This window comes from Trachurus trachurus (genome assembly GCF_905171665.1).
Source record: "Trachurus trachurus genome assembly, chromosome: 19".
NCBI lineage: Eukaryota > Metazoa > Chordata > Actinopteri > Carangiformes > Carangidae > Trachurus > Trachurus trachurus.
The window spans coordinates 17,555,368-17,577,597 of record NC_139913.1 but is presented as its reverse complement, the minus strand read 5'-3'; the positions used below and the strand labels follow the sequence as shown (position 1 = coordinate 17,577,597).

Genomic DNA, 22,230 nt, shown 5'->3' with positions numbered 1-22,230 from the left:
AGAAAAAAAAAACTGTTTTGTTAGTCTAAATCACAAACAGATACAAATATATCACCTTTATTTACAGGAGGTGACACTTGGTCCCCCAAAAAATTAGTTTTAAGTGGAAACTGGCATAATTGTATATCATGTGTTGCTCTTTTAACATGAAATACATTCCTACTACTTGCTACTGTTATTTACTGTGATAGATGGTAATGAACTAAACAAAACTATACTGAAAACATAATAAAGAAACCATGTGTTATATCACATTTTCATACTTCAGGACACCTCAGACGTTGCTCTGATTACTTTTATAACTGCTCTAAATCAGTGCTTGCTGTGGTCCACTGCTGAGGTAAGAGACACATAAACCAGTCAAGTTCACTGAGCTGTCTGAAAGAGTAGTTTAGGAAAGAAAAAAAAACAATTAGGATATTTCACTCCCTTGGTTCGAGGCCAGGCTCTGATCTACTTTCCTCCAGCTGTTCATTTTGAATTCACTCCATGCCCGTTCATTAGAATAAAAGAAACACAAAGACTGTGACTGATCAGATCAGATTGAATCTGACAGAGTGATCAGAGTCTGTGACCTACAGCGTAACAAGCCCTTCAGGTGACGTTAATTGATGAAAAATAGGCAATTTATTGAATCAATATAGAAAAAGATTCATTCAAATGCAAACATCATGTTGGTATTTACATATGGTTCAGACTTTGACTTGATTTGCAGTTGCAGCGAGGCAGAGTGGTGATGATGTCATCTTGTGACAAATCCTGTAGTGGCTCTCCACAGACGTTATACTAACTAATTCGTACAGCTGGAAGCCTGACATACTAATAAAACACACTGGATTAAATATTTAAAACAAACTCTGTTAAGCAGTAACATTTGCATGTCACCTGCTGATACCATCATCATTTTAAGTCAGGTTACTCCAACTTCTGTCATTTTCAAAAGACTCCTGTTGTGATCATTTTATTCTTTAAAAACTTAAAAACTGTAAACACCACATGGCCATACTGAGCTCTGAGCCGCAGGGCGCTGTTTTGATGCATGTGTCTCCTCACTCTGTCTCCTACTGCTCCTTTATCTCTCTCACACTCTTTCTTGTCAAATACAGGTGTAGATATTTTTGAAAGAATGAGAAATAAAACCCCACAAAACTATGGAATCATGTTAGATATAAGATAATAATAAGGGTTTGTGTTTCTCAGTTGTTCTTGTTTCTGACCTTGGTCTAAGAGATAATTCGACACATGTTCTGTTGGTCTTGAATCTGTTGAATCCTCAGTTGAACAGATTAAGTGTCAATTATCGGACTTTGTGATTTATTGAGTGCAGCTTTAAAGCTCCTGGGTAGATTCTTAGAAGAGACCGACAGGCAGCATCGCCAAAACTGGTTATTGCTCAGACTCAGCACCACACTCTTCAGGTAATTAACTTAGACACACTGGTTTTGTAAGTGAGAGACACAATCAGCTCAGTTAAGACTTTTGTACATGATGGGAAAAGCTATCCTGCAAGCGTCTGTTTCCGTTTCTTTAAAAAAAAAAAAAAAAAAAGTTACATAATCATATTGGATTGAAATGTAATGTCAGCCCTTGTCTCATGTTCAGCAGCGCATGTTCTATCATCATCAGCGTCAGCATTAAAATAAGACCTGGATGAATAAACAAATCAGCCGCTTCGCTTGTGTGGACAGAAAGTGACATCACACCAATCCTTTCAAGTAGAGCGTGGGGACAGAATGAGTGTCTATGTCTTTTATTCTCCTCCACTCCCTGGGTGCTCCCCCCCCCCCTCTTTTTTCTCGCAGTCTTAATCCTCATCGCAAACACGCTCCTGACAATATTTTAATTATGGTCTTATTGCTACTGCCTGAACCCCTTCTCTATTACCTTGTTTTTCATTTCATCCAACCCTTCCCTGCTTTCTTTTCTGTCTTTCTTCGCATCTCTCCATCACACATACAAACCCAGGGCCTAACCCAGACATACATGCACTCTCGTTCCTTTCTAGTGATATACAGTGTATTATTACTCTTTTCGTAAGTGTGTGCTCTGTCTTTTTATCTGGACATTTCGATGGGTTGATCTGTTTGTCTGTTTTTTATTTGAAATCATTTTCTCTGCAAACATCTGCAGCTGAAAATGAAGTCGAATAATGAGATGAGAGTGAACCAAAACATCATAGCTGCAGGTTAGTACGGAACAACAATTAACTGAAAGATACAACACCATAAAGCCGAGGGGGACGGCAGTCAGGTGACATTTCTCTTGTTTGTTGCTGCAAGCGACTCCATTTACATTCCACTTAATCATTTAATCCATTGTTAATACATAAGCACTGATTAATGCGGCTTTAATGACAGATCTGAGATTGATATTGATCTTTTCATTTCATCTTGGGACAAATTACAAATAACACAATAATAATCATACGAGTTTTACCCCCTGGAACAGATTTTCTATCTAAATGTTCAGATCTGTTCCATTGTTAAAATAAATTAAAATCACTTTGTTGTCCTTAGATAAGCATCTGGCTCTGAATCCCAGCTTTCATATCCAGAGTATTTTGGTAACAATTTCATAAAGTAATAGCAAAGACATGGAACATGTTACATAGATGATCCGCCGTGTATGAAGCATGTTGCGTTGGTACGAGCCGAGGCTGTGGGTTTAATATACAGTACTGTGTGTTCTGAGTCCTGTTTAATAAATATGATGCCAAAGTGCACATCTCCCTCTTATCTCACTGTTCCCAAGACAAAAAGGTCACACAGTAATAATGACTCTATTATTACTGCTATCCATCCATCAGAGGAACAGGTCGACCCGTGTCCAAGGCGATGGTGTTGACGATCAGGCTGTGTGGCAGGTCCACTGTGACCCGCTGTCTGCCTCATAATATCATCATCAGCACGTATTATCGTGATGGGGTGCAGTCTACAGCTCTTTGAAGACTTTTATGATACAAAGTGTTCTTGCCAATGTTACACATGCAGACACAATAGTGGGGTGAAGCACGCACATCCAAACGTGTGACAGGTGCAGGACTAAAAAACAAAATTGACTTAGAAGAAAAGAGTGAAGTCCACACATTGTGTAAAGCTCCTCGAGCATATACTTTTTATTTGTCTATATTTGTATTTGTGTGTTTATTGTTTTCTATTTATTGGCTCATTTCCCCTTAACAGCCTCGGCTTATGTCTTTGGGTTGCCTCACCTGAGTTGCATCCTTGATTTGGGGGGTGGGACCAATTGCCTATATGAGCGAAATGTTTCTGTCTCTTATCCTGACGAAGATCCACTGGGATCGAAACGTTGATCTATAATAAATAAACACTCGACGAGCTTTACAGTGTGCAGACTTCTAACACATGTAGACACATCCTCAGCAACACATAATGTACAAACTAAACTGCATTTGATTTTTGATTTATAACAAGTACAGCAATTAAAGGTAAGTCTCTCTCACCACATCCAGTGTTTCTGCACTCCACTTCTGGTTGCTAGAGGAAACCAGCACTTTACAGTGAAGCAGGAAGATGCAAACAAACACAGTCGGCTTGAACATTGGGACTTCCTTCTAGAAAACCGCCCACTAGAAAAGACCAAAGACGCTGAAGCACCGCTTTTTCGACCGCGTTCAGGGCTGAAAAAAACCCCAGCTGCACCACGGTTGAATGGGTAAATCAAGAATACATTGACAACATGATAAATATGAATACAGGCTAATTCAGTTTTGTCTGCCATCCCTCAATGAGTGAAAGAAAAAAAGTTAATTTGAACATTACATTTCGTAGAAGTTGTAGGGGCTGAATATGGAGTTCTAGATCAGTTTTCTCTAAAGGTCAACAATAGGAAGTGACATTCAAAGAAGCAGCAACTATCGGCTTAGACAGTGGTGGTGTGGTAATCAGGCGGGTCAAATCACAGCGGACTGACACCCACTGGGCATTTTATTGTGGTTTCAGTAATATGTTCTCCTTCCCTCGGTTAATAAAACGGTCTCCTGGCTGTTAGCTTTGGGGACTGGTACCAATTCTATGATCTAACAGTTGGCAGTAAAAACACATAAAGCACATTTCTCAAAATGTCAAATTATTCCTTTAACTGCGGGCTGAAGGCACCCCTGAGAACTGAAAATTGAAATTGTGACTGGAAAATGGGCACTGTAGTAAATGTCATCCAGTCTTTTCCCAGGTTAATCTGATGAGTCAATGAGCACTGAGCTTTAACTACATTCAGCCCTGAGCAATGAATACAGAAAAATCCCTAAGATCATTAGCTAATGGACCAGTTTGGGTTTAAAATTTCACTTGGCCTAACAAAGGTGTTTTACAGACCCCTGTCTTTATGTAGTCCGTCTCTCAGGATGAGATTCATTGTGTATCCTATGAATTATTTAATTTAATCAACTTGATCTTAAAACAGGTTACAAATATAAACCAGTCAACCACAAAAATAAAACCAGTCACCTGTTTTAATGCTGGTTTTGCTTGTTGAGAATCTCTTTGGACTCTAAATCCCTGTTTATCAGATTCATTAGCTTTTCTATTAAAGGCTGATGACTATCAGAGGACAGAAAAGAGCAAATCCTGCTTCCTGTTGTGATTACAAACACAATTCCAGCTAAGTTTTCTAGTGTCCTCTGTATCGTGCTGTCATACGCACAAAAACCCACTTGCCTGGGCACACGGTTGGATATCAATCCTATCGTTCTGTTGTTTATTTACAATTTCAGCATCCAAGGGGAATTGCTCATGCTGAGATGATGTAACGGAGTCCAGTGCAACAACACACTTGAACCTTTCCCAGTTGTAAAGTGAGATGCTCTCAAACAGCACTTGTTTCCATAAATAAACACTATACGCTAACAGTTTTAATGGGAGTGGGAGGAGGCGGCTGCATAAGTACTGAGGAGCAAAGGGAGACAAAGTAATGTGATTAAATGTAATTAAGAAAGCAGTTGGATTAGACAGGCAGAATAAGTCAAATGACCTCACAAAATCACATAGAAAATGCAATAAATAAGCACTTTTACATTTATTTTTATTTTTCATACAATAGTCATTTGCATTGAATAAATATAATTGATATAAATCGTGCATTTTTGCAAAATACAGCCTGAGCATCAAACATGCTTTGGTTACAGTGTCAGACAACAACAGTGATTTCATTCAGTCAGTGCACAGCACCGTCTCCAGCAAGGGTTTTCTCTCTCTTTTCAGGAAATGAAAGGATGATTTGGATCACTTGTCTAAAAATGAATAAATAATTTCTTGTATAATTTACATTTTCCTGTTATTGTATTGAGCTTAAAACATCCTAAATGTAAAATACAAAATATTTGCTTTTCTGAGAAATACTACAGAAGTAATGACAGATGGTTGACAGAAGGTTTGGAGAGGTTGTGGTCTGACAGCTGTTGAGTGTGTCATCTGCTCTTGGGTGCTACATCTGTGATTCCTTTTAATATTTATACAGTCATATATTTTAGTACATCATCATACGTAAAGGAGTGCAAGCCAAGAACAGTGACAGTGCGACACCTACTGGACCATCTGCAGTACTGCATTCATATACAGTATTCAGCCAGTTCACTGTTAGCAGCAACAGAGGGTTTATGATATTCACTTAGGTATAGACATAATATCAAAGGGGATTCTGACCACTGTAATTTAATTATACACACAGTCTAGTTGATGCTTAAACACCACATAAAACAGATGCTTGATGTCCTATGAAATTATTAACTAAGAAGCAGAAATGGGAATTGTGGAGTCATCAAGTCAACTCCATGCCATGTATTTGTTCTGCTCAGTCACTGAACCAGGTGCATTCACTCATCAGCTAACCATTTAGTGCATGGGCAGAAAAAATACATGCATGCCATGGAGATGACTTGATGCCTCCACAATTCCCATCTTTGCTAAGAAGAACATGTGATGAAACTGGCCACAGCTTAGAGTCAATATTTCCACTTGGATCTTTGAATGAGTAACATACACAAGCATGGACCACTGAACCGGACACACATATCAACAAAACAATGAGCATAATCAGATTACACATTAAACGAGCACCATTATCTACCCAGTGCAGACATGTTGAATCAGAGTAGGTAATCTTTCACTACATGCAATTCAAACGATTACCCACCCTACTACCGACCTTCACGGAGTTGGAGTGGGTATGAATGTGGGTTACTAAAGTCTGAACTCCTTCATTGATATTAAAAACACACATTATGCCTTGAAGACAATAACAGGTTCCATAACCTAGGACGGAGAAACTAGAGCAGGTTGACATCTGATTGCCAAAAGTCAAGATGGTGTCTTGAAAGCTCTATTCCCTTCTTACAATAGGTAAAGCAATTCAGAATGTTTATCAAAACTTAAAGCAACTTAAAAGCATAAAGTCATGTTTATTATGAAGAACACTGAATCATGAGAATGAGCTACACAATCAGACTGAGGAAATACAAAGGTTTTATATGATCAAGGAATGATTTCCTTCCTCTGATAATGGCCATGCTTATCACTTTGCCTTTTGATCATTTTAGCAAGATGTCTTCAACAAAAAGTTGATAGGTCAAATTTGTCACTCGTAAGGTTCCTAGCACTCTACTAGGAGACTGAGTGGACATGCAATATCTTTGGTATTCTGATATGAACTGCTACTGTTCCTGCAGCAACAATAAAACAGCATATTGTGTTAAAAGTCTCTTTGAGTGCTAAGTGTCACACTTCTGCTCGAGCAAGACGATATTACACTCTACACATTTGGGTAATGTATGGAGACTCCTAAAGCTCATGAAACCATAATTAAATTGAATTAATGGTCATTACCCTTATCTTTCATCAACAGAGTATTCAGATTATATCTCTGGAGTAATCTACTCCTCTAAAAGTGCATTTTGTGATTACAAAGGCACAGCCTGGTTTGTCTCCACTTATCTGAACCATGTCAAATTTTAGTCTCTGTTCTTATGGCTATGGCCATGATCGTCTGTAAGGCTAGTGAAGGGACAGGTCGTATCGAGCTGGTACTGATCTGTATTGGGCTGATCCCCCTGCCTCTTTTTCTTCATTTTGTTTTGTCTATCAAACTCTGCAGTGATCTCAGCCAGTGTTTTGCCTTTAGTCTCCGGTAAGGTTAGCCACAGAAACAAAGCAGACACCACACACACACCCAGGAAAGGTAAGAAGCAGAAGTACCCCAGGCCTTTGACAATGAATGGGAACACCATTCCTATCAAGAACAGGCTGATCCACATGAACGAGCCAGCAACCATGTAAGCTGCTGGGCGAGCAGCTTGGTCAAAGATCTCAGCTGGTAGGATCCCTGTTACTCCTGCAGGACCCAAGCCAAAGCTAAGGATATAGGAGAAAACACATGCCATGCTGAGGTAGGACATCCCCGCAACCCCACGGCTCTGGAGGTTCAGAGCTATAGTAAAGATTATGGTCCAGCAAGACATAAGACTATACCCTCCAACGAGAAGGTACTTGCGGCCCACTCGTTCAATCAGAAGGTTACTGAGTATAGAAGCAGTTAGCTCAGATGCTCCTGTGCCAATGGTGACATACTGGACCTTCTCTGGAGGAATCCCTGCTTCGAGAAAGATGTAAGAAGCATAGAAGTAGAAGGAATCATTGCCACAGAGCATCATAGCACTACTGGCAGCCATGACTGTCCTGAGCTGGGATCGCAGGTCAGGATCCTTAAACAGGGCCCACGGTGTCTTGGCAGAAGCTGCACATCCAGAATTTAAGGCTATTGATTGTTGCTCCTGAAGCATCTCCTCCATCTCCAGGACAGGAGCCTCCCCGCCACGGAGTCTTCCAAGCGCCCGAGCACATCCTTCCCTATCTCCCCGGTCAATGAGGAGGTATCTGGGGCTTTCAGGGAACCAAGGTAGGGTAAGCACCTGGATCAATCCTGGCAAAGCATTACTAGCTAGCAGGTAAGGCCAAAGAGGTTCTGTACCCAGCAGCTCAGTGAGTCCCACAACCTGACCCAAGAAAATCCCAAATGCAGTGAAAACAGCAGAGGAAAAAGCCACAGCACCTCGGAGGTGTTTGGGGGCGCTCTCCCCAAAATACATAGGCTGGATGTTCATGCTCACACCTGAGTTAATCCCCACCAGAAATCGAGCGAGGATGATGATCTCAAATGATTTGGCCACCCTGCATGTTAGCACAAGGACAGCGCCAACAAACAGGAAAGAGTTGTTCAGAAGCAGCGAGTTCTTCCTCCCGAAGCGGACTGCCATAGGGCCTGCTAGAAGTGCACCCACCAAACCTCCCAGTGAAAAGGCAGATACAATAAGAGTCCACAATACGGTCACCTGTGGGATGTCCAAGCTTGTGTCCCAGCGCTCCATGTAGGTATCATTGATGAAGCCCTGAATGTAGCTGGTGGGAGCGTTGATGATGGAGATGTTGTAGCCATACTGGAAGGTGCCTCCAATGGCTGCAGAGCACACAGTTAAGGCGAGGATCCTGATACTGCCTGAGGTGTTGCTGGTCTCTTCTGGCTCACTATCATCTGTGGAGCTCATCTTACGCCCAGCTGTCCCAGAGGACAAACATAGCAAAAGATGATTAGAAAGGTTGATTGTTGGTTAAGGTTGATCAACATTCTAAAAATGTAATGTTGAAAATATGTCATTGAATCAACATTGAAAGGTGGTTGACATTGTAAATTGAAATGCCAACACTGAATCAACATTGTTTCAGTCAGTACGTTTAAATGCAGAGCTTAATCGATTTTAAATTTGATTTTGGCGTCTAGTCGGACTCCTGTCCTTGTCTCAATTTACATGCAACTGAGAAAATCGAATAACTGACGGGGTCCGCCCCCTCATGTGGCGTCACCCGTTGTTTCAGCGGGTTAATATGCCCCCCTGTCCTGTTGACTTTTCTGTCACCTCGTAAAAAACTTAATAATAAATTCTCAACTGCAGTTCCCGACCAGACGCGCCAGTCTGGGCCGGATTCGCGCTGAGAATAGGGTAGCAAGGAAGCTCCAAACTTTACATCTAGTGGTAGAGAGAATCATTGGTGCTGTTGAAATAAATAAATAAATAAATACTAGGTTCAAAAGAGAATTCTGCTTGAAAGTGTCTCCTTCACTTTAAACCTGTTTTTCTCAGAATTATCCTTCCAGAATGCTGAATTTGGATAAAGCATGCTGTATTCAAATGAGGATAACTAAAAAGTGGAACATGCTACAAACTCACTTTTTCCCCTGGTGAAAGTAGAGAGTCTCCCCTTTCATTTAACCCTAACCCTAACCCATATTCTGTGTGTCATAGCACAACATATTCTGTGGCTGTTTGAAAAGTAGAAATCCTCAAAAGTGCTGGCACTGGCTGTACACTGGAGGGAAAAAACTGAATGAGTTAACATTACACAGCCTATTGTTATGTTTTGCTAAAACGCTTATTTATGTGACAAAAAATAATCAAAACGACAATCGCCTGACATATTGTTTGTTTTACATGTAGGTTAAGAGGTTAGAGGCTCGGGATTCCTGGCAATAACGTCCAGAAGCTGATGTCCATGTAAAACAGCGCTGCCTGGATCCTGATGAGATGCCGTAAAGATGAGCACATAACCCCTCACTGTACTGGCTCCCTGTCTCATTCCGGTTCAACCACAAAATCCTACTGCTGACCCATAAGTGCAGGCACACATCTCCTACAAGAACTTATCACTCCACAGTCTCCACCTGCAGACACACCTCTGGAGTTGTTGACCGAGAGACTGATAAAACTAGTCATAGCCTACGTTTTGACATAAACTTGCCTTTTCAGAATAAACCTTGAACTTTAGGCTAAATGCCTGTTTTCTGTCCGTTTTTTCAGTTATTCAAATGTGTTTTATTATGATTTCATATTTTTTATGCAGCATGCAGAAGTAGGGTAATTTTGGACTAAAATAACTTATATATCTGCCTACATATGGGCTTCAATTTAGATACAGTTGATACTTGATACAGTATTGATTCAGTAACATTATTTCATTATAAAATCAACTAAAATACAGCAGCACACTGCTTTTAGGTGAACGTTAATCAGTGTTGATTCAGTGTCAGTTGCGGTTATTCAACACCTATCATAACGAGCGCTTTCAATTTGGTTTCGATGTCAGGTATCAACGTAGATTCAACATTTCTGCCTGACCATATCTCAACATTGATTCAATATGATTTTGTTAACTGGGACATGTGCATCCCCTTACCTCTGTGTCCTGCAGCACCCCGTTCCTTTCATATGACTACTAGAGTTATCTTATTACCTTTAGCTTAATACATTAACTTGACTGACAGATAAAATATGATCTATTCTAGTGAGTAAGTGGTATAACGACTGCAAGCAAGGGTACGTTCTCCTCTGTTGATATGAAAGACAGGCACAAGTCCTATCTTACCGGCTTCATGAAATTGTGTTTTTTTGTCCTCCGCATTACCTGTCAGGCAACTTCCCGAAAATCAAACACAGCATTTTTTGTCAGTTTGTGTTAAAAAACAAACAAACAAACAAAAAACATTGAAACATAAGGGAGGAAATTGCATATAGATAGGAAAGGAAAAACAAACAAACAAAAAAACAACAACTAAAAAACTAAACAGGCTAATAAAATAAAATAAAAAAGGCTAGATGAGAGAAAAAGGCGTGCAAAAAATAAACTACACAAATGGTAAGTGGGAACAACTTCAAATTGTGGTTGATTTTTTTTTTTATGTGAGATTTTGATAGTTTTCACATTAGAGTTTTTGAAGATTCTTCCCAACAGAAGGCTAATGGAAATAGTTACTGTAGTTTTTTTCTAAAATAAGAGTCTGCATGTTGTTAATTTCCTTTCCTTTCTCCCTCGTTCATTTCTCCACCATGCATCATAAACCAATGCAAAAGTTTTAACTTGCTAAACCTTATGCCGACAAGAAAATGCCCTAGCAGTCCATACTGAGGGAGAGATCTACCACCCTAATCACCGCCCCTGTGTGTAGAATGCTGTGATTGGATGACGTCAAGCTGTGGCAAATGCGTCATCTTTATGCGACTATAACAGTCGCGGTTAGGTTAATATGTAAGTAAACGTTTCAGTTTGAATTAGTGTTTTTTTTAATTTACATTAACGCATGACTGAGTAATAACAGCGTTGTGAAACCAAGTCAAAGAAAATTCAATATTATCTTTAAAAAAAAACGCGCACCTGAATACCAGCACAGCTTAATATAACCGATATTATCTCACTAGCTAATGCTAATGTTATTGCTGTTTGTAGCCATTATGGTGTTTACCAAACAATTTTGCATTCTATTTAATGCTCAGTGATCCAGAGGTGCATGTATTTGCATTATGACCTCTGTGCGGGGATATTTTAATTTAAATTTCATTTTAATTTACATTTGTATACCAACAGTCGGCTATTACTGTTTGCAAACACCTTTAATAACTGCGAATGTTTATTTCTGGGTCTTGTTAAAGGCCTAAAGTTTGACTGTGTGTGTGTTTCCTTCTGCTCCAACAGGGCTCCTTCCCCAACCAAGAGGAAGGAGGATGACAAGAGCAAACAGCGAGTAAAGGAGAAGTCAGGAGCCACTAAAGAAGGAGCTGATAAAGACCGAGGCCGAGAGAAGAACCGCACAAGGAGAAGCAATTCTAGTGGGAGCAGCAGGTCAGGCACTAAATCTATTAAATGAAACTGGAGGCAGCTTCCAGGCTCTGTTTTAGTTTTTTTCTATTTAGAAATGTTAAACAACGGGTGATCTAATTTCAACATCAGTTTTCTGTTAGTGTTGAGCAGATTGTTTTCCTTCGTATTTTGTTTACATTATAAACTGCTGTCTTTTCAGGTCCAGTTCCAGCTCCAGCAGCAGCTCAGGCTCCAGCTCAGGCTCCTCCAGCGGTTCCAGCTCCTCCGCCTCCAGCCACTCAGGCTCGTCCAGCTCCCGCTCCTCTTCTTCCTCCTCCTCCTCCTCGCCGAGCCCCAGCCGTCAGCGCCACAACAACAGAAGACGCTCCCGCTCAAAGTATGAACTGGGTCATTAATCGATAAGTCATTAGTTTCATCCATACTTGTACTTTACAGGGGTATTTGCTTTTCTTTCTTTCTTTTTTTTATCCCATTTACACAAATCCATTACAGCTCAGGAGCAAACATTCACCTTTACTCAAAACATAAACTATAAACATCAATGAAATAATGATGTTTTACAAATCATCAGTTGAGACAAGTAGTATGGTTTGATAAAAGTGAAATGATGGTACTGTACCACTGATTTATGAATAACTGCAATGTAAATGTCACCGTAGGTCAAAATCAGCAAAGAAGGATGACAGAGACCGACGACGTAGGAGCCCGACCCCCAAGCCCACTAAGGTCTACCTGGGCCGGCTGACGAGAAACGTCATCAAGGTGACTGCTTAACCAGAATACTAAATGACAGAGACATCTCCATGAGTCTCTGGCTTCTACAACAACAGGAACTTCATTAGTCTGTTGTAAATTTACAGATTGTTAAAGAACCACTGACCAGAGATCTCTACTGATTTCCATAAATGTATCTAAATGTAGATGCTGGACCAAATGTGTTCTCCTCTGTGCCATTGTAGGAACACATCCAGGAGATTTTCTCCACCTATGGCAAGATCAAGATGATTGAAATGCCCATGAACCGCATCCACCCTCACCTGTCCAAAGGCTACGCCTACGTGGAGTTTGAGACGCCCGAGGAGGCGGAGAAGGCCCTGAAACACATGGACGGAGGTGCGAGGATGATGGGAAACATGAACAGATTGAATCAGAGCCATATTCTCAGTCATGTGAAATGATGACATAATGGATTTTCCTTTTTCTTTTTCCTCTTTCAGGTCAGATTGACGGTCAGGAGATCACAGTCACGGCCGTGCTGACTCCCACGGTGCGCCCTCCTCCTCGCAGGCTGTCCCCTCCCCGCAGGATGCCGCCCCCACCCCCGATGTGGCGACGCACCCCGCCCCGAATGAGGAGACGGTGAGCAGCATGTGATGTGTACTGCCAATGTCTAATACAATCTCTGCATTTACTGTTTGTATTAGGTGCAAGTTTCATTCTTAATTCTTATCCTGCTCCTTTTTCTCACTCTTTCCCTCTCAGGTCTCGTTCTCCTCGGCGACGCTCTCCGGTACGACGCAGGTCTCGGTCCCCCGGACGCCGCCGCCACCGGTCACGATCCAGCTCCAACTCTTCCCGTTAGCGATTAGGTGACACCCGATGCCACCCGACACCCATCCTTTAGATCTGCTCCTCTAACTGCGTCCTTTTGATCAGTGATAGTGTGACCAGATATTAAAGTTTTAATGTTTAACTGTCACCCAGTGAGTGATGAGAGCACGGGCATCAAAACCACCACTGTGTCACTCGGTAGATTTGAGTGAGCTAGTGATTGATGCTCATGTCAGAGCCTGCACTGTATTAAATTAAAGGAAGCAGACAAATGCAGAGTGGAGAAACAGAATTATATTAGTTTATGTAAATATTAGATCTTCTTTACATGTTCCAGCTAGAACTGGACACATAGTCAAACTATCTTCGTAGAGAAACCTACCTTTTTTTTATTGTGACCAAACTATTTTACATTACACTAAAAAAATATTTTAGTTCTATTGGCACTGAGCAAATCATCTGCTGGTTGATGATTGATTGATTTTCGTGGCACTGCTCTCATCACTTATTTGGTGACAAGTCTAAAAATAATTTCTTCAGTTTAATGTCAACCAGTGTTTTCTGAAATCCATCTGGCAGGACCAAGATGTTCACTTTAAGTTCTGTCCAGTGCCATTTTGATAAATGGAAAGAGTTTCAGTTATACTACTGGTCATGATTTTTAAGTGTAAATCAATACTGAACACTGTAACGCTCCTATCTGGGTTAAAGGGATAGTTCAACATTTAGGCAAATTGGCCCATTGCCATAATCCGTATACTGTAGTTTTAGAAGTAGGTTTGTTACCTTCAATTGTCGGTGCAAGCTATTTGTAGGACGCCGGAGCCGAGCCGTGAGCTGCTCAGAGCTACGCTACGGAGGCTAATGGGATTACTTGGTTTCCCTCATCAAACTCATCGAATACACAATCAAACAACTCCAGAACGCTCTGTTGGACAAGTTGTGACCTGCACATTCGCCACGCTATGAGGTAAAAACGGAACGTTACGAGTTGTTTTCGAGGCAAAAGCAGAGACTGCTTGCCGAAAAACTGTGCTAAAAATAGCTTGCGCCGATAATTAAAGATAACAAACCTACTGCTATGACTATAGGGATTATGGCAATGGGCCAATTTGTCAAAATGTTGAACTATCCCTTTAATATCCTATATGGAGATGAGGGATCTAAACAGGGTGGAACAAACTAAAACTAGTACTGTATATTTTATCTACCCTGCTGTGAATGATAGTGAACCCTTAACTCTAAATTTATTAGTTGGTGTTTTATTAAAATATTGTTTACAGAGTTTCTAACTGCATCACAGTTTACAGTAATTCATTACAAAGGCAGCTATACATGCGAGTCATATTGAGTAAAGTACCTGTTAGCAATATGTATCTGTTTTAATACGAGACATAGTCATTATTGAACTGTCAATACAGACAGGTCAGAGTCACTCATTAACTACTGATGCATCAGTATTTTATGCTCCTTTTACCCACTTGGTTTTTTAAATGTCACACTGTGAACACTTTGAGCCAGATGTTTGTGGTTTTTCCTTTATGGAAAGATTGTTGTGTTTTAATCGTCTCCTCAGTGGCGGACCGATACAATCTGCATGACGTGGTGTGTTTGTGTGTGCCTCGTTTTATATTGCTGGTTCAGTGTTATATTCAGCTAGCGGCTTGACAATAAAGGTCATAGTTTAATCCAAAAAAAGCAAATTTCTATGTTTTATTTATTTTTGTGAAGCCCATCAGGCAATGATTCTTTTGGGAGGAACAGAGGAACCAGTCACAGCATTTGGTGTTTGCTATTTGTAGAATGGGCACTGGTGTGTGCTCCTATTCATATGACTTGATTTATATGAAACATTGTACATGGGAGGCCAGAGCTTAACAATTTACAATGGTTACTACAATACATATCCCCCCTGTAAAACTACTTTTTGTGAAGCTGCACTACCAGTCAAGACATTCTCATTCATTGGTCTTTCATTATTTTTTACTTTCTACATTGTAGATTAAAACTGAAGACATCAAAACTATGAAGGAACACATATGGAATTATGTAGTTATTCCATATTCAGACTCAAATTGGTCCATATAAAAGATACCTTGTCTTGGTATCGACAGAACCCCCTAATTTCCACTGCTTAATGAGAGTTTGAACACTGCTGATTGACATTGTCCAATCTCTGGATATCTTTTTTTATATCCTTTTCCTGTTTGATGAAGTTGAACAACCTTCTCCCTTAGGTCCTTTGACAATTGTTTTGCTTTCCCCATGGCTCAGAATCCAGTAAAGTCGAAAATCTCATTGACATTTTATACAGAGACACTAATTAGCTACAAGCAAACAAGTCACAGGTGTGGACAGTTACTCTTAGTAGCAATCTACTAGCAGCAGATCAGGGCCATTTGGGTGGTTTCACTTATCACTATGATTTAAAAAGAGCAAACACAATTCACCCAACCACTAACTCTGGATAAAAGATCTTTTTTTTTTTTTTTTGCATGTTCAATTATATTTTCTGAAAAATGTCTGTATAACATGGGACCATACAAATGCAATACCAAGAGTTGGCCAGCAGATGTCGCCATATTAACTGAACTAACAGAACCATTGTCAACAGTGCTTGCTCACACTGTTGGGTCTCTGGCAGCTGGAAAGAAGTCAATCGACACATAGTTTAGTTTAAAATAGAAAGGATTTATCAACACACCAAAACAATATCTCTATATATATTACACATATTCATCTTATGTACACAAGTGATTAAGCTCAACCCTCAAACTCAAAGGCCACAATGCAAACCAGTGTCCAGTCTCCTCAGCCTCTTCTTCACAACACTCTTTCCTCATCTCATCCCCAACACAGTGTTGGATCTGTTCAGTTCAGAGAAACTCCATCCTCGTATTTCTGCTCCAGCAGCAGGTGTTGTGAGGTCAGGGTTTAGTGTTACTGTCCGCTTCGCTGGGAGGAGGATCCATCAGGTCCTTGAACCCCAGTTTTTGCAGAGGCTCCTTTGCCATCAGCTGACTGGAAAACACAAAATAACAAAGGGATTATCCAGCCTGGATTTAAAAACGACATATTATTTTGGCTTTTGACCGTAATTTGTAATGCTGGTTCTTACTGTTCCATGCGGCACTCCAGGTAATCTTTGGACTGCAATCGACACAGGGAGTTGTCAAAGCTGTTGTCTCTCAGACATTTCATGAACTTTTCCTTAAAGTCTTTACACTCTCCTGAAACAGAAACCAACCACACGTAAATTGAAGCTTGTCATGTTGCAGAAGCATCGAGTCCTATGGTGGAGAGACACCACACTCTATTTGCTGGACAATATAGATGTGTATGATATGTTTTAAACTCTTTGCAAAGTTTGGACCACATGTACATACAGTAGGATGTGGAGTTATGTTATGGATTTTGGGCACAGTTAGAGTACATGCACTGTTCTGTTTGCCATATTTTAAACTCAGCATGCTGTTTGGTGACCACTTATTGTTGCCTTTACAGAATCAGCATTCCCAACAATTCCCTATGCACCTTGTCTGTTTAAGATTGTATAGCAAGGGAGAGGTCCATTGGAAATTCAGACAAATGTCTGAAGGGAGGAATAGGAGATCAAATTCAACCACAATTCTCCACCCCAACAACTTCCATACAGTCCCAAACACTACATTTACATTAATGTCTTTCATTTTCAGAGCTGTGTGGAACAATATCAGATATTTTGTGTGTGTTTTATATTGTTGCAAGCAAAATAAATAAACACCTAACCACATAATTTGTAGTTCAAACAGTTTTCAGTGGTGCATGATCAGAAAGAAGTGAAGATATTTATATATTACAGATACACCAGTTTGAGTGACTTTGTTCTTTCACCCCAGTGAGTTGTGTGATGTCTCCAGCTCCAGAGACTGAGCTAGCAGCTCGGTCACATTACATGTCTGATCGGTTGTTTCAATGTTATCCAACAGAGCCGAGACTGTTCGTCTGCACTCACCGAAGTGATCCAGAGGGAAGGATCCTTTATCTGGGGCCCGAGGTTTAAAACTCTTGGAGCCAAAGTTCATAGCAGTAGACATGTTCAAATAGGTTTGTTTAGCTTGCTTTATTGAAGAAGCTGCGAGTCCTCTCTACTACAGGAAACTGTCACCGTGTGTGACTCCGCTGTCGCGTAAATATGACGTTGCATTTCGGGGGCAGACATTAGTAATGGAGTGGATCACATCGATCATGAAATCGGGGTTGATTTAGTTCATTGTGCAGTCAAGTTCAAGTAGAGTTAATGGGGTCCAGCAAACAGAGACATAATGGCTCCATATGCCTGCTGAGGTCATAGGAAATTAAATGTATCATAATGCAACGCTATTGTATTTTATTAAAAATAGGCCTGTATAACAAAACGGCAACCAAACACACTCCAAAGTAATAACACACATTTTTCATTGTTGTTTATTTTCCATGTATAAAATAATATTATCTCTAAGCATAGAGAGTTAAGCCTCGATAAACAAAAGGACAAAATTAATTTTAACAATAACTCCAGGGGGATGGAAAATCCTAGTCAATATATGTGTTTACAGAAAATTGGAAACTACAAAATAAAAGTGGCAATCCAAGTAGATTTAAATGGCCAATCATAATATATAATTGTGTGTGTTTTTATACTGTTTTATTGTTGTTAATAATTTTATTTCATTCTGACTTTGCTCTATTTAATGATTTTTAAAGTGGTAAGTGTCTTTGAGCATCTGTAAAAGCACTTACAAATAAAACAATGTATTATTATTATTATTATTATTATTATTATTATTATTATTATTATTATAGCCTTTAATATATTTTCTTCTCTTCTAGCAAATCTAGGCTCCTATTGTTTCATTAGAGATAACGAGTGACTTTTTCCAATTAGTTTGGGATTTTCCTGCTTTTGAGTTTGTTCATTGAATCCACCGCTGGATGTCACACTTTCATAAAACATGAGACTGGTTGACGGGAGAAGATAGACAGACGGGGAGGGAGGGAGGAGGTGATGGTAACAACGACTATAAGCTTGATTATTATGCAGTCTGTGAGACTAGGTAATAGAGCTATCAGAGAGAGAGAGAGCGAGAGGAAGAGAGAGGGAGGGAGAGAGAGAGAGAGAGAGAATCGTTTAGTCTCATCCAGTCTTTTCTCTACCGGTCCGCCCGTTTTCTCCAGTTCACATCGGAGGTGGCAGCAGGTGACCGAGCAGCAGCAGCAGTCCGTCTGTCCGTGGATGTCCAGCGGATGTTCTTGTGCAGGCTCCTTCCCACCGCGGTGAGGCTGGACGGATAAAACTCACCATGGCGCTGGAACCGGAGGGAAACAACCGGCTCCTGCAGGACGTGCTGGTGAGACCCGGCAACGAAGCGTGCGCGGACTGCGGCAATCCAGGTAAGAAACGAGACCCCGAAGCGTAATAGCTATTGGCTCCCGGTGTCCCCCCGTATACATGCAGCCACAGATGCACCAATGCATGAAGCTGAAGGCTGCTCATGTGCACAAGGTGGGAAGATGAGGTGCCTCAAAAGCCAACAAGTCTGAATGAATTGGATCCATATGATATGAAATGCCTGGCAGGACACAGCTACCTGCAAACCCCCCCCCCCCCCCCCCCCCCCCCCCCCCTTTTTTTTTTCTTTCTAGGTAAAAGAAGGCCTAATGAAAACAGACTGGACTCTGGACTTGAGCCATAAACACATAAACATTCCTCTGTGTATAGTATGTGTGTGTGTGAGTGTGTGCAAAAGACATGCCAACTGACATCATGTTTGTCCAATGGTGTGTGTGTGTGTGTCTGCTGGTGTTGTGGTCTGGTGTTATCATGTTCTCCAGTGTCAGCAGCCTCCATCCATTCCAGCCCGGCTCAGTAATTAACTGGTGGTGTGTATTTTTTTTTTTTGCTTTACATGTTTGTTTTTCATTTTTGCAGAAGTGCCAGCACACGGCACTGCTGCTTTCACCTGGATTATGTTAGTCCCTCAGACGCCGCTGAAGCATATTTGTCTTCATTCCTTTCTTTATCTCTCCATCCTCTCCCAATTCCCCCTTTTTATCCCCTCTCTTCCGCTCCGTCCCCTCCCTCCTTCCCTCCCTCCCTCCTCCTCCTCCTCCTCCTCCCTCTCCTTTCTCCTCACTGAAATGGCAATAAACCAGTGAGTGGCCACCGAGGCTCCAGTACGGGCCGTACGCCCAGTGCTTGGAGCCGAGCCTGCCCAGGATGCCTGTTCCTTGGCCCTGGTTACAGCTCCTTTGAGGACTGGCTGTGTCGAAGCAGCTTTTTGGAACCAGCCGTGTTTTCGCAAAATTAGATAGCTTTGTCTGAGAGGTGGACACTTGAAGAAGGATCTCATCTCGACCGGAGGGTGTTTTCTTGATGAGAATTAAGCAAACAAAGTGTCTCTTACAGTAGTGGGTGCTGTATTTGTCTGGTGACTACAGCACCATTTAAATATCTATACATTTTTGTGTGGCCTTTTGCCTCTCTGTTACATCAACTTACATAAAGCTGCCCAGCCTAGGGCCAGGCTATAAAAGCTTTAACATAAACATTTGGTTTCCTGTGCTGATTTTTAGCCACATTTGCTTATTATTGCAATGGAAATGTCTGTCAGTCATCAGTGCACCAAACTGGTTTGACAAAAAAAAAGAAAAAATCACACCAACTATTGGATGGATATGAATGAAAATTGGTATAGATTCTCATGCCCTATGCTTCTTCATGACTTATTGATTCTCTGACTGAGGTTTATTAACAAATATCAGCCGATATGCATTCTCATCAGCCTCGGCTGTTCTTGTGCTGCTTCTACTGTAGTTGTTGGAGAGACAAGGGATGTGATATTTGCTGAAATACGCACACAATGACGCACGCTTTCAGTCAGTCAATCATTTTTTGGTGAACGGTATCAGTTTGCAACTAACGTGAACAATGCTAGTGCTGGCAATTCACAACCAAGAACCTGCCCATACTGATCTGAGTGACTTATTCAAGCCCTGAGATCATATTGATGGTGAAGATTAGTTTAAACTCTATGCCATTATTGCTGTGCACATGGATGCCATGATGAGCACCTTTATATGAGAATATGGTTAAGAAGATGCATGGTGTTAATAATGCCCTATGAGATCATTGAAAGGCTGACTTAGGAGGAGGAACTTATCGTGGAGGGCTTCCTGTTTTACACCTGTGGATCTTTGATTGATATGCTTAACCAATGTTTTTTTACTTCCATCCCTTAAAGGGATAGTTAAACATTTTGGCAAATTGGCCCATTGCCATCATTTTTTTAGAACATAAATCATAACATAACACTACAGCAATTCTTGTTTGGGAGGTGGCAATGATGGGGCGTTGGGGATGGAGGGCACGAGAACCTCTAATGAAAAAGTATAGCTGAGCGCATCTTATTTAAACAAAACTGAAAGTAATTTTTTGGGACAGTGAACTTTAGCTCAAAATTCAAGATCGTGAAGTGTGAATGTGAAGTAGCACTTTAATGTGTGTGAACTCTGAGCAGGCTTTTGTGAAGTGTGAACCGGCCTGCACATCACTGCTTTCAGAACCTCTGTCCTGGAAGATAATATTGTTGTGCTCTATCATAAAATTATAGAAACAGTTTTTTTAAAAGAAAGAATTTGAAGTTTGATATGTGTGAAATAAGAAGATACTCCTTTATTAGTCTCACAATGGGTACATTTGCAGTGTCATTGTAAACATGTTGCTGTAATTGTTCCCTTTGTCCTTTTTTTTAACGATGGCTGTAGAAAAGTGGCACCGAGGCCGATGCCCTATTTGACTCATACAAATAACATTTTTATATTGTCTCTCCAAACTGATCTGCAGTGATCCACTGTGCTCAGAGAAAATCTTGGCTTTGGATATCCCCATGCTGAGATTGCTCAGCCGTTTTGCCTCGGAAATACTCCACTTGCTATCATTATGCAATCTAATTTAGCTCCTGTCAAGCAAAGGTGGGACAGATGTTACATGGTCTACACCTGTGAAAAAAAACAACATCTGGGACATCATATGACAGTTCCAGCTGAAGGGTAGCAGTAGCCAAACACTCAGAGGTGCAGGTAATTGCAGGGCTGACTGACTCAGATCACAGCGCATGAAGTGACTCGTGCTTTTTCATTCCCCAACAAGTGCAGAGATGCCCCTGAGCAAGGCACTTCAAACACAACCGCTAGAGACACTGCTTAGTCAGCAGAATACGTTGAATTCAAATTTGCATTCACTCAACTTGGCTTATTTCATAAGAACCGGCCACACAGATGAAAGCTACTAGGATATCCATCGACCAATCCTCCCACCCGCTAGTAGATCAGGGATTCCTGAGCTCATTATTCATATCTCATAATGATGAAGATATGAATTATTGATGCTGGTTAGGTGGCTCTGATGGGATTTTATCTCACTGGCTTTTTAGGAAAAATATCAGTTTCATTACAGCTCAAAACACTACAAATGAGCCAAGGTTACAGAGGGGGGCATGAGGAGAATGGTTAAGTGGGAAGTAGTGTAAGCCCCAAGCTGTATGTTGAAAGATAAATCAAATAGATAACAAGGAATGTGGGAATGATATATGACTTATAAGTGAGTTTTTTTTTTTTTCCAGCTGTGCCAGTAGGCCTGTGAACCTCTGGTTAACCTGTGTATCTGGCAAAATTATACATTTATGATCCGGAGGTCATGGCTCAATAAGTCACAATATCTTAAGTCATCAATATCATGTGATTTTTCATAAACAGTATTTTCAAAAATTGATTAAGGAGCACTCACCGTAGCATAAAATCTCAGTAAAAATGTTTGTTATCAGACTAGGGAGATCTGCATCCACATTTATCATTTTATAACTTTTAACATTTCGAGCAAATGAATGATCATCTCCCTATATCATCAACCGGAATCAATTATTAAAAGTTCTTGTAGGTTTTTATACTGCAGTGAGGCTCCTTTTAGTGTTTCTGTTTCACCCATTGGTGTTAATGGGTAGAA

The 22,230-nt window shown here is 40.7% G+C and overlaps 3 protein-coding genes across 3 annotated transcripts; 1 reads left to right on the top strand and 2 right to left on the bottom strand.

The window, feature by feature from the left end:
* Nucleotides 1–6,964: 6,964 nt before the first annotated feature.
* Nucleotides 6,965–8,554, bottom strand: LOC311003207 (solute carrier family 2, facilitated glucose transporter member 11-like; the record flags this gene model as incomplete). Its single annotated transcript, XM_083994892.1, has 1 exon — nucleotides 6,965–8,554. The coding sequence occupies one exon, from the start codon at nucleotides 8,552–8,554 to the stop codon at nucleotides 6,965–6,967; it is 1,590 nt and encodes a 529-aa protein (XP_083851018.1).
* A 2,504-nt stretch (nucleotides 8,555–11,058) lies between these two features.
* Nucleotides 11,059–14,830, top strand: LOC311002590 (RNA-binding protein with serine-rich domain 1-like). The gene is made up of 7 exons (XM_083993997.1): nucleotides 11,059–11,087; nucleotides 11,532–11,678; nucleotides 11,857–12,033; nucleotides 12,317–12,419; nucleotides 12,617–12,770; nucleotides 12,875–13,016; nucleotides 13,140–14,830. Coding segments are annotated over exons 1-7 (825 nt in total). The 5' UTR covers nucleotides 11,059–11,085; the 3' UTR covers nucleotides 13,240–14,830.
* A 1,117-nt stretch (nucleotides 14,831–15,947) lies between these two features.
* Nucleotides 15,948–17,349, bottom strand: cox19 (cytochrome c oxidase assembly factor COX19). The gene is made up of 3 exons (XM_083994763.1): nucleotides 17,203–17,349; nucleotides 16,327–16,438; nucleotides 15,948–16,229 (listed from the first exon to the last, which is right to left on the bottom strand). Exons 1-3 carry the CDS (start codon nucleotides 17,282–17,284, stop codon nucleotides 16,136–16,138), a joined length of 288 nt encoding a protein of 95 aa, XP_083850889.1. The 5' UTR covers nucleotides 17,285–17,349; the 3' UTR covers nucleotides 15,948–16,135.
* Between the last annotated feature and the right edge of the window lie 4,881 nt (nucleotides 17,350–22,230).

Bases quoted from the DNA above. Each gene is read 5' to 3' on its own strand.
- LOC311002590 (XM_083993997.1), top strand. The intron at 12,771-12,874 runs GTGCGAGGATGA...TTCCTCTTTCAG, and splicing joins CCTGAAACACATGGACGGAG to GTCAGATTGACGGTCAGGAG. The intron at 13,017-13,139 runs GTGAGCAGCATG...TTTCCCTCTCAG, and splicing joins CCGCCCCGAATGAGGAGACG to GTCTCGTTCTCCTCGGCGAC.
- cox19 (XM_083994763.1), bottom strand. From the start codon at position 17,284: ATGTCTACTGCTATGAACTTTGGCTCCAAGAGTTTTAAACCTCGGGCC. The intron at 16,439-17,202 runs GTGAGTGCAGAC...TTTCTGTTTCAG, and splicing joins CTTCCCTCTGGATCACTTCG to GAGAGTGTAAAGACTTTAAG. The intron at 16,230-16,326 runs GTAAGAACCAGC...TGTGTTTTCCAG, and splicing joins CTGGAGTGCCGCATGGAACA to TCAGCTGATGGCAAAGGAGC.